Raw genomic sequence first — 12,420 nt, forward strand, 5'->3', positions numbered from 1 at the left:
AGCTGCTGCCGCGGCAGACTCCATACTGCAGATCTGCTCCTAGCAACTGCAGGAGCCAGTGGGAGGCTGTGGGGAGGAGGCGGCGGGCTCTGTGTTAGGGCCGGGGGGATCCCATAGGTCTGACCTGTGGAAAGCTCAGAGGGGCTCAGACTGGGAGGTGTTGATGGGAGACCTGGGGGAGAGGAGGAGACGACTCACCGTGAGGAAGGTCAGAGGTCAGGTGAGGCATGACATAGCTGCGGATCAGCTCCCACTCGAAGTCATCGTCCTCCCGTTGGCTGTACTCACACTGGTTTAAATCCACGTCTTCCTCGAAGGTGCAGCCGGCTGCAGTGGGGAGAGAGAGACAGTCAGTGCCAGGGGAATGCAGCACGCTCGGCCGGCAGGGGACAGCAGCGAAAGTGCCAGTGCGCCCAGGTGAGAGAGAGAGAGAGAAAGGAAAAAACCCTCATGCCTGGCTGAAACTACCTGCCAGCCCCCCTCACAGATGGCCTGGGGCAGGCAGGCCCCCAGGGCAGGGCTACACTCCGAGAACTCACACGTCCTCGCCATGACAAGACTTAACTTCTAACCCTAGACGGAACAGCAGGCTGACGTGTGAATCTACACAACTCCGGACTTCACAAGGCATGTCTTGCAGCTAACACTGCACACAGATCCCAGCACACGCACACACACACACACACACACACCAGCAGACACACACACACATCCCAGCACACACACACACACATCCCAGCACACACTCACACACACGTGGATCCCACCACAACACACACACACCCCAGCAGACAGTGGCATCCCCTTTAAGTTCCCCACAAGCAAGCCCAGAATAATGCCCATTGTTCCCCTGGCCCAGTCCGCTGGGAGTGATGGGGCACTGAGAAGATTAGCAGCTGGGAAATCCTTCCATCCATTCCAAGCCGTTCCATCCCAGACAGATGTGCAGTTCAGAGGGCAACAGAGCCATGATTAGGAGGAGTCTGTTTTAAATGCGGCATAAAACGGCAGCCGGGTGACCAGAAAGCAACAGACACAGAGTGAAACAATTAGTACCAGATACAGCAAGGATGAAACACAGACATGGGAATGGCAGAGTCTCCGGGGGCAGCCGGGGTCATGATCCCCTCGCTGATTATTTATGAAACCTAACCAATCAACCAGCCTTAGGAAATAACGAAGACCCTCGTTATCCCGCACGTGAGGCTGGAAGGGAAGGCAGGCAGGATACGGCGGCTGGAGAACCCAGGCCAGCTTTGAGAACGAGGATGCCTCTTGGACCCACGTTCGGCATCGCACAGCTGTACGATCACTGCAGTTCACGCACGGGGAGGAACGCAGAGACGGCGCCGATCGCGTTTGGATCCAGAGCCAGGTTTTGGGTCCACACCCGCAGCAGAGTTCCAGGACGCTGAAATTATCTGGGAGCTGTTTGGTTGGGTATTATAGACATAGGGGCCAGCCACATAATGTGGATCTGGATTCTCACTCCACTCCAAAGTTTGGGGGTAGGGTGATCTGAGACAGTCCCAACATGTAACAGCTAACATCTCAGCTACCCGCCCACATCCCTATCACTGCAAGCCCAGCTGTCACTCAGAGCCGCTGGCCTCCAGCATTTTAAAGTGAAAGATGACAATGGTCATCATCTCATCTCGATGGAACAACGTACAGCTCCATGCACAGCACGAACGGGGCAGGAGGAAGGAATAGGGTTTGCCAAAAGAGCGATGTCGGCAGAGAAGGCAAAATATTGGGGGCGGGGGTCTCAAACGTCTAGAAAGGGATTTACAGAGAGCAAAACAAAGCTGAAAAGTCAGGCTGGAACCCAGGCGTCCTGCTGCTGAACACTGCACCCCACCGGCTCCCTAGATCGCAGAGCGGGGAAAGGCACTTGATTGAGCACAGCTAATTGAAGTAAATGCCAGCAAGCCTGGTTAGAAACATGCCCAGAAACACACGCACACGCAAGTTAAATTGGCTTTCTGGTTCTGTCTGATACGGCCGAGCGCGGTCCCTGGCCTACGCAGCCTCCCGCCCCCCTCCGGCCTGCAGAAGGACGCCGCTCTGATGTTTCATCCTATGAATACTTCCCCCGCGGCCAGGACCCAGGGTGCTTTTATGTTCAGTCATCTGTGCACCGGCCAAACCAAAAAAGGAGCTGGGGATTTGATTCTGTACAGCGTGTAACTGGTACAGCTCGGCTTGTTAAATACTGACCTATTGTTCCATTAAAGCCACAGATTACACGCAGGCCAGGGCTTCGGTAATAATTAATACCAGCCTCCTGGGCTGAGCAGAGCAGGCCCATTAAGAAACCCCTGAGCAAGCAGAAAGAACAAAGGCAAATACCCCATAAAGAGGCCGGTGCTCAGGCACTGACCAGCCCTTTTTATTATTTCATTCGCTTTTTCCTATTTTTCCACAAATTACATCAGCCAGTTCTCCCCAGGGCTGAGGAACTGGGGCTCAGGCAATTAGCAGCTTCACTAGGGCCGAGCATGGGGATTGCTACCCAGGCAAGTACCAGGACGGCTCTACGGCCTGAGGGAAATGCAGGCCAGAGCCCAGGGCTTGGCACCACGGGAGTTCACAACCATGGGCCTGGCCTGCCCCCCGCATGCAGACAGGGAGCAGCCCCTTCCAGCCAACAGCCTATTGATGGCTGCTGTGTGTGCACACACGCTGCTTTTCCCACACACTGGCATTAGCACACTCACCCCACCACGTGCCAGCGCCCCCGCGGCCCGCCCCGGCATTCACACACACGGGCACTCCCCTCCCACAGGCACCCAGGAGCCCCACACCTCGCATGCATGTACACTGGCCCCTCAATACTCACTCACGCGCTATCCCCCAACGCACAAAGATGCACCCCCTCATGCACCAGCACCCCAACTCCCCGAGGCCCAGTCTCCCCTATGCAAAGGTAGCTCCGGCCACCCACACATACGCACCTCTGCAGCCAGGTGCACTCCACCTCTCTGTCCCCCGTGGTGCGCGGCTGGATACTTGGCAGCGCCTGGGTATGCCCAGGGCCCTGAGCTATTCCTCCAACTCCACCACAGAGAATAACCCGCATCGATCCACCGAGCCAGCCTTTGCCAAAGGCACCGCCAAAGTTCCCATCCCACCAGCTAACTAGACGCTCCACCACAGAGGTGGCTTGGTCCATTGAGCAGGGCCCTGGACTAGGACTTGGGAGATCTGGGGCTACTCCCAGCTCTGCCACTATCCTCCTTGGGCAAGTCCCGTCCCCTCTCTGTGCCTCAGTTTCCTCTCCCAGCCTCTCTCTAGTTAGATTGGTAACTCCTGGGGGCAGGGGCTGCTTTCTACTCTGTGGCCCTAACCTCAGTGCTACTGGCATAGAATCATAGAACTGGAAGGGACCTCGAGAGGTCTTCTAGTCCAGTCCCCTGCCCTCACGGCAGAGCTAAGTATTATCTAGACATGGGGTAGGCAACCAGTGGCACTCACACTGCCAAGGTCCTGGCCACCGGTCCGGGGGGCTCTGCATTTTAATTTAATTTTAAATGAAGCTTCTTAAACATTTTAAAAATCTTATTTGCTTTACATACAATAGTTTAGTTTTATATTATAGACTTATAAGAAAGAGACCTTCTAAAAACGTTAAAATGTATTACTGGCACGCGAAACCTTAGAGTGAATAAATGAAGACTCGGCACAGCACTTCTGAAAGGTGGCAGACCCCGATCTAGACCATCCCTGAGAGGTGTTTTCTAACCTGCTCTTCAAAGTTTCCAATGATGGAGATTCCACAACCTTCCTAGGCAATTTATTCCAGTGCTTAACCACCATGACAGGAAGTTTTTCCTATTGTCCCACCTAAACCTCCCGTGCTGCAATTTAAGACCCTTGCTTGTTGTCCTATCCTCAGAGGTTAAGAAGAGCAATTCTTCTCCCTCCTCCTTGTAACCACCTTTTATGTAGCTGAAAACTGTTCTCCTGTCCCCCCTCAGTCTTCTCTTCTCCAGACAAAACAAACCCAATTTTTCCAATCTTCCCTCCTAGGTCACGTTTTCTAGACCTTTCATCATTGCTGTTGCTCGTCTGGACTTTCTCCAATTTGTCCACATCCTTCCTGAAATGTGGCGCCCAGAACTGGACACAATACTCCAGCTGAGGCCTAATCAGTGTGGAGTTGAGCAGAAGAATGGCTTCTCGTGTCTTGCTTACAGCACTCCTGCTACTACTAATGGTATAATTCATTTGCATCCATTTCTAAACCAATATAGATAAGCCAGTACAAAAGCCTTTGCGGTATAAGAGCGGATCATGGCGGGTGAGTTAAACCGGGTCTCAGCTGACTTAAGATAAACAAAATCTTCCCTCACAGGACTAGGGAAGGCAGTGTGGCCTAGTGGCTAGGACAGTGGGCTGGGAAGTCAGGAGATGTGGGTCCTAGTCCTGGCTCTGGCCTGTTGGGTGACCCGGGGTGAGCCTGTATAATAAGGAAAAATCACACTGGCTTGCCTTGATAAAGTGCTTTGAGATCAGAATTAGACTGGGATGACCCTAACAGGTGTTTGCGAGCCTCATCTCTCTTCCTTATCTAGCCACCCCCTCTCGGGATCCCATTCTCCCCAGCCTGACAACTGGTGGTGTCACTCAGCCCCATGGAAAGCCCTCGCTCTATCCTCGCAGCACTTTGCCCAGGGGTGTAGCGTGGCAGCTGCTTAAACAACCCACAGCAACATCGTCCCCACCAGTTCGGAGCAGGAAGTGAAGTTGGGACTATAGTCAAGGGAAACTGCCAGGCGGGATTTAGTGGGACAGAATGGAGCTGCATGGCATCAGGATACCTACCTCAGGCCCTGATTTCCCCTACAGGACCATGGAGTCTCAGCACTCACAGGGGTCTCACGTCCCACCCTAAAGCCAGCACCTCCAGCTGCACAGAGCCTGCGTAGCACGACTAATACAAAGGCAGTAATGGCACCTGCTGAGTGACCAACAGGAAGCCGAGTTTTCCTGGCAGTTCTCCCGTCACAGCCAGGCCCTGCATGGCTCACGAAAACGAACGCAAGCACAGCCACGAAGGATGGGCCGGGGCCACGGGGAGGGGAGGGCTGACAGGCGTTACAGGGCATCGCTCGCCCCCCAGAGTTCCTCCCTGCACTCTCAAAAGAGAGCTCAGCCTCCAGTGAGACGCACCCGCTTAGTGCAGTTAGAAGGAAAGGGGGAGGAGGAGGAGCCGTGAGAGAAGCATATAAAATACCAATGCACTGGAGCGAGGCAGCCGTCCCTCGTTCCTGGAGCCGAGCGTGGACTGAAGCTTGGTGAGGGTCCAAAATACTGAAATCCCTTCCCCCCACACACACATTCCAGAGGGGATTAGAAGTGGAAATACTGTGGCTGGAGGGGGAGGCTTTTCTTTGAAGTTTTCAGCAATATTTTACACCCACTAGGGGTTCAGAGAAGGGCCAGGAAGATGCAGAGTTACCAGGACTAATCCCAGTTCGGGAAGGGCCATTATAGCTGGTGCTTCGGGGTTTAAACCCATCTCTGCTAGCGACCACAATTCGACCCACGAGGAGGGCAGATTACCCCATAGCTGTTACTGTGGCATCCTTCTTACACCTGCCTCTGACACACCTTCTGCTGGCCACCGTCAGAGACAGGACAATGGGTCGCGTGGCCAGTCTGGCGGTTCCAGGCTGTCCCATTTTGCAGCGATTCCCCATCGAGGCTGAAGCCTTGTGTGATTTGCCTGTTAGGAACATCAGCATGAGCTGCACAAAGAGGCCGTTTGAAGAACCAGTGAAGTACAAACACGGCCCTCCCACAGCTGAACTCCACGGCCGGCCAGCTGCCCTTCTCCCCGTGAGCAGCAGCAGGCAGCTTTGTTACGCCCACAGGTTTTTATTAAAACATTTATTTAAAAACAGGTTGTTACAAGAACTACAGCCAAGGTGCCGGACCCAGGTGCAGTCACGGAGGATGGAACTCACCACTTCCTGGAATGGAAAGTGGCCGCAACAGGTGCACCAGGTCTGGAATGCCGCCTAGTGGAACCTGCCCGCTAATCAACGCTAACTAGAATCCTTAAAAGGAAATCTGGGGTGGGCGGTGTCTGGAGACCTCCGTGCCTCCGTCTTCCCTACAAAAATCCTGCATCTCAACAGATTATTACCAACCCCACGTGTTAAAAATAAAATCATGAATCAGGAGCCCAAAAGTTATGAGATTTGTTTAAAACCCATCAGATTACAAAAGTATTAATACCTGTACGAACAGAACAAAAGAACATTCCCCGCCCCAAGGAGCTTCCAGTCTAAGTATCGGTTGGAAGAAATAAAGAACAGTGAAATCTAACAGTTACTTGGCAGTTTATGCTGGTGACCGTGGACAGGTAGAACCATTTATTTGACTATTTATCGGAGTCAACCTTCCCCCCTCCTCTCACCACAGCAACATTTTTCAAGCTTAACTGTTGTGTATCCTGCATCCAGCCAGGTACTAGAGGCTACAGAGTTTTCAGATCTTCCAACTTTTACCGCACCAGCTTGAGAGCAACTGAGAAGAAATTATCTGTAAGACTTTGCACCCAGGTTATACTGTGGGAGCTGGTGATGTCACATAAGAACGGCCATACTGGGCCAGACCAATGGTCCATCTAGCCCGGTATCCTGCTTTCCCACCGCGCCAGATGCTTCAGAGGGAATGAACAGAATAGGGCAATTTATCGAGTGATCCATCCTGTCATCCAGTCCCAGCTTCCGGCACTCCGAGATTTAGGGAGGTCCACAGCATAGGGTTGCATCCCTGACCATCTTGGCTAATTGCCATTGATGGATCTATCATTCAGGAACTGATCTATGAACCCAGTTATACTTTTGGCCTTCACCGTGTCCTTTGGCAATGAGTTCCACAGGCTGACTGTGCGTTGTGTGAAGAAATACTTCACAGCCAAAGCTGCACAGGAAATAGCAGCTGGGGCATAATGAGGAGGAGGAGAAAAGTTTTCAGTCTCTGAGGTGGGATGACACACAATTGCCTGTCCCAAAACGTGTTACCCTATTTAGTGCCCTTACAAAGAGGACACATTTGCAGCCCAGCCGGTAAATTAGCACAGGGCAGTGCCTGGGGAGCCAGGTTCTGCAGGGTAGCTGAGATCAGAATCAGGCCCACTGCAGTCTGAACATTGTAACAATCTGGGATTTACGCTTGTTCTAGAGAACAGGCAGGAGGGGCGTGAAAATGTAAAATGCACAGATAAGGGCAGGTTCTGCCACTTTCTCCCACTGCCCCCATTCTGCTTTAACCCCACGTGTAGTTAATGTACCGAAGGTAGAAAGTTAACACAGTTCTCGTACCAGAGGATGGATTTGCGTGTAAGCAGCTCTGGGAAGGCAGCGCTTTGGAGAGAAGCTCCTAATGAGTTTTGTGTGTATCCCCCGGGGTGCTGCACCACGGCACGCCTGTGCCACTGCCCGCCCGAGGGCACTTCCACCATACAGAGACGGCAGCAGACACCACCTCGAAAACCAGATTCCCATTGCCCGCCCTTGTTCACCATCCCTCCAGCACCACTGTGTTAGAGGCTGCCTCACTGAGACACTGGGGAACATCGCTTTCTTCTAACACTGAACAAGAAGCTCTGGGATATCAGGATTATCCCCAAGGCTAATGGTCCTGCTTCAGTGGGGAGCGTCTACCTAAAACCTTCCCCAGGCCTCCCCTCGCCTGACATGCTGATACAGTTTTAAAGGAAAAGTACATAGCCAGTAGATACTGCTCATTATAGCAAAGTGGCTGTTATCTGAAGGTTGCCACTAGGCGGAAGAGAGGCTTGCAGGGCTGCAGCCAGAGAAGGCAGCAGTGGGATGTGCACAGTACGTCTCCCTGGAGTCCTGGAACCCTGTGGCTAGGCGGGGAGGCTGTGGGCAGGGCAGCCGCAGGGAGGTTTGTGAGGCTTCAACCAGGGAAAGCGCATGATAAAGTTGTCAATAAGTGGTGTTGAAGCCAGTGGGACGGGACTGGTTCCCAGCAAACGGCTGCTATTACTGGGACGTTGTTAAGATCAGGATTGCTATTAACCAGCATCAACACACACACAGACACTTCCCCTCTTCCTCCACATTTCCAAGCCCCGAGGCCCTTTCCCGCCCCCAGACCAAAGCCAATGCTCAGACCCTTGGCCAGCGCCGTACAGGATGGGAGTTCGAGTCTCCCAGCAGTGATGGGGAGGGCAAATTCCATGCTGGCTACTCCCCTTTCCATGGGTCAATGTCCCCTTCCCACTCCCTAGGGGTAACTGCTTTCCTCAGGGGCTGCCCTGACTGCTAATCCAGACTAGGGAGCTGCTGCAGCTAGGGGAAGCCGCAAACCTCCTCTGAGTTCTCTGATTAAATCTAGCTGCTGCCTGTTCCGTGCCACTCTGAGCAGTGTTAACGGTGGGGACAGCACGCAGCAATGTCTAAATCAAGCAGCCAAAGCTCAGGAGCCAGGCCCTGAAAAATCATATGATTAAAAATTAAAAAACAACATGATTTTTAAGCCACAAGCCCCCAGGCCTTCTGGTTCCTGAGCCTTTCTGGGCCACGTTTTCAGTTTTGCTCTGCAACCATGCAGGCTAAACCTACTTTTTCTTTTTTTTTTTTTCCAAATGAAAGCTGCTGTAAATCACATGAGTCCAAGCGCTGGGGCTTTGGGAAAACCATCAAGACTCGCAATAAAAAGAGCCAAAGCTGGCAACCCTGAAAAGCAAAAGAGAGAAAGAAAAAGAGAGGGGGAACCCCCCGAAAGCAGATGAAAGAAAGAGAACTACTAAGCATGAAGAGGAAACCCATAGCCAGCGGGGTCCTGACTGTGCCCTCCTGCATCCCCAGCGGCATTTAGCTCCTTCATCCCGTCTTAGCAAAGAGAAACCCGGGCACTGAAGATAATGTGAATTACCTGCAAGCAGCACAGAACCACCCCACAAGCAGAGGACCAGAATGGAGGAGGGGCCGTTGGAAAAGAACAGCCGCTCGCCCTGCCTGTGGGATCAGAGCCCAGGCTCAGTGCTCGGTTTTCCCAAACGGGGTCGTTTTACTACAGCTCCCTGCAGAGCCCAAGCAGCGCTGGTTGGCGAGTAGGATACATGCCTCTCACCTCCGGGGTGCCAGTTTCCCACCAGTTTGGGGCAGCGGCGGCCAAAGCTTGTTACCATCTTACAGCTGTTTGGTGACCTTTGTGAAACGAGTCCGCTGGGTCTCAGCCCATGTCCCCATTCCAAAAGCCACCCCCCAAACCCAGCAGATTAGGTAAGTTAACAGGGCTTTTCCTTCCTCGCTTTGCAGGGAGAAAGAACAGTCTAGCGGCTAATGCACCAGACTGTGCTGCAGAAAATCAACGTTCGGTTCCTTGCTCTACCACAGACTCCTTGTGAGATTTCGCACAAGACTGTGTGCCTCAGTTTCCCCCACTGCAAAAAGAGGGATTGTACGCTTTGTCTGCCTCCTGTGAGGCAGCATTCTTTCCTCTCTCCAAAATGCTTGGTGATCTGTTTGGGCTCCCCAAGAGGACCATCACCTCTTCCAGTTGCTTCTAAAGATACAGAAGCTGCTATTAGCCAGATCGAAATATCTTCACATCCTTGCCCAGACACTGCTTACCTCTGATCAAGAAATTGCCAGTGAAAGCCTGTCATTCCATCTAATATGTTGCCATAATGAAACAATTTTTGCTAGTCACCAGCGGAAGCTTAAAATGCAATTATGGGGAATGGATATTTCGCCGGCTAATACACAGCTGTCCGAGCCAATCAATCTCCCCTCCTTGGACAGGTTGATTGTTATTGCTCTTTATGTGTGGGCCTGTTCTCTCTTCCGCTCCCCCGATCTACAGCTGAAATGAAGCTGGGTAGGATGGGACGCTCCATATTGCCAACAAATTTGTACAAACACGCACGCAGCCTCGAAAACAGCTTCCCTGGTAGACAGCGGGAGAGATACTGCACTTCCGTGCTTGGCCGTTAACTGTTACGCAGCTGCTGGAATGGAAAGTGGTTAAAAAAACCCCAGCTAATTATTTGTATTACAGTAGCAAGTACAGGCCACTACAAATTAAATCAGTGCCTCATTGTGCTAGGTGCTGTACATACACATAGTAAGGGACAGTCTCTACCCCAAAGGGTTCACAGTGTAAACAGACAGCAGCGGACAAAGAGGGAAACAGAAGCACTGAAATCCATGCAAGGTTATACAGGAGGGGAGGGGAAGAGCCAGGATTAGAATCCAGCTCTCCTGATTCCCAGCCCAGTACCTAAGCTACTAGACCACAGTGGAGAACTGGCATGATCCAGCCACCTTTAAATCCTGCTGACCACTTCCTAAGCCCCTATCTTCTCTTTGTAATGCAATGGCCTAGTGCACGTGATCACAACTCCCCTAATGGCTCATTCAAGTCAAGATTACAGCCTGCTACTCCCGGCTTCAGGAGCTCTCCTTTCACTCAAGCAAACAAGGCTTGTGCTTTTGTTACTGAAAAGGTGCCAGGTTCGAGCCCCACTCCTGGAGGTGATGTATCATCATGCACCTGGGACGGGCTGGATCACAGAAACCCCCTGGGAGCTGCCACCTGATGTGCCAAGACTACTTCTGCCCCTGCCTTCCCTGCCAGCTCAGGGCCCCAGCACCCTGTCTTGCCAAGCCAGACACGCCCGTCTGCTCCAGCACAGACCCAGGGTCTGAATTACTTGCCCCAAAGCTGCAGACTTAACTGAAAGCAGCTCACAGAAGTGTGCTTGTCTTTAACACTCAGATGCCCAACTCCCAATGGGGTCTAAACCCAAATAAATCCGTTTAAACTCATGAATTGTTCACCCTCTAACACTGATAGAGAGAGATGCACAGCTGTTCCCGCCCCCCTCCCCCAGGTATTAATAGACTCTGGGTTAATTAATAAGTAAAAAGTGATTTTATTAAATACAGAAAGTCGGATTTAAGAGGTTCCAAGTAGTAACAGACAGAACAAAGTGAATTACCAAGTAAAATAAAATAAAACATGCAAGTCTATGTCTAATACAGTCAGAAACTGAATCCAGGTAAGATCTCCCCCTCAGAGATGTTTCAATACGTTTCTTTCACAGACCGGACGCCTTCCTAGTCTGGGCCCAATCCTTTCCCTGGTACAGCCCTTGTTCCAGCGCAGGGGATTCCTCATGATGGCTCCTCTCTCCTCTTTGTTCTGTTCCACCTATTTATCTCTCTTTTGCATAAGGCAGAAATCCTTAGCCCCTCTGGGTTCCCCATCCCCCCTTCTCAATGGAAAAGCACTAAGTTAAAGATGGATTCCAGTTCAGGTGACGTGATCACATGTCACTGTAAGATTTCATTGCCCACTTGCCAGCACACACACCTATACAGGAAGACAGCCATAGAATCTCAGGGTTGGAAGGGACCTCAGGAGGGATCTAGTCCAACCCCTGCTCAAAGCAGGACCAATCCCCAGACAGATTTTTAACCCAGATCTCTAGGTGGCCCCTTCAAGGATTGAACTCACAACCCAGGGCTGTAGCAAGCCAATGCTCAAACCACTGAGCTATCCCCGCCTGCAGTCAATTGCTCTGGTTAATGGAAGTCATCAAGATTCCAAACCACCACTAATGGCCCACACTTTGCATAATTACAATAGGCCCTCAGAGTTATATTTCCTATTTCTCGTTTCAGACACAAGAGTGGTACATTTATACAAATAGGATGACCACACTCAGTAGATAAGCTTTGTAATGATACCTTACAAGAGACCTTTTGCATGAAGCATATTCCAGTTACATTAGCATATTTTCATAAAAATCATATCGAGTGCAAGGTCACAGCACCCATGGTATATTACAGGTGCATGACCATTAAAGTCCCATGGCACTTTGCACAAAAGAATAAGATTTTCCCTTTATGCACCAGGTCAAAGTTCCCCACCCAAATCCGACTGTGCAAAAGCTGGCTGCTCCATCCACCCCAGAGCTGGCTGCATTTCTGTAGCCCTGCCATGAAGAATGGCAAGGGGATGTTTTAATTAACGCCCTACCTCCCCTCCAATCTCAACAGCTGCTCCTCCCATGTCAAGGCTGAGTCCAGGGCAGAGGGGTCAGGAGGAGCTGCGTTGACTGTTCGGTGGATGGCTAGAGTAGGCCCGGCCTATCTCCACCGCAAGACCGATAGCACCATAAAATTAAGATTAAAATAGATGAATTCCAATGTCCCTCCCAGCTATAGCTCTCACGGCCGCGATTTAAAAACCATCACCTGCCATCAGCCACGGAAAGACAAATAGAATGAGCCCAGCCCAGGCTCCCTGCCGTGCCCAGGGTCAGGTTCCTAGGCTGAAAACCTCAGCGCTAGGCAGAGCGTTCGGAAATCCAGGCTTCTAGTCTGCCTGGGTCTGAGGCCTCAGCAATCCCTGCTTCACCAGGCA

The 12,420-nt window shown here is 51.7% G+C and overlaps 1 protein-coding gene across 2 annotated transcripts in view; it reads right to left on the minus strand.

Moving 5' to 3' along the window:
* PTPRU (protein tyrosine phosphatase receptor type U) overlaps positions 1–12,420 on the minus strand; it is a 277,217-nt gene that overhangs the window by 184,421 nt on the left and 80,376 nt on the right. For both annotated transcript variants that reach the window (XM_044998066.1, XM_044998067.1), the window contains exon 2: positions 199–327. In XM_044998066.1, coding sequence (XP_044854001.1) covers positions 199–327 — 129 coding nt within the window. The remainder of the gene's footprint in view (positions 1–198; positions 328–12,420) is intronic.

This window comes from Mauremys mutica, chromosome 23 (genome assembly GCF_020497125.1).
Source record: "Mauremys mutica isolate MM-2020 ecotype Southern chromosome 23, ASM2049712v1, whole genome shotgun sequence".
Taxonomy (NCBI): domain Eukaryota; kingdom Metazoa; phylum Chordata; order Testudines; family Geoemydidae; genus Mauremys; species Mauremys mutica.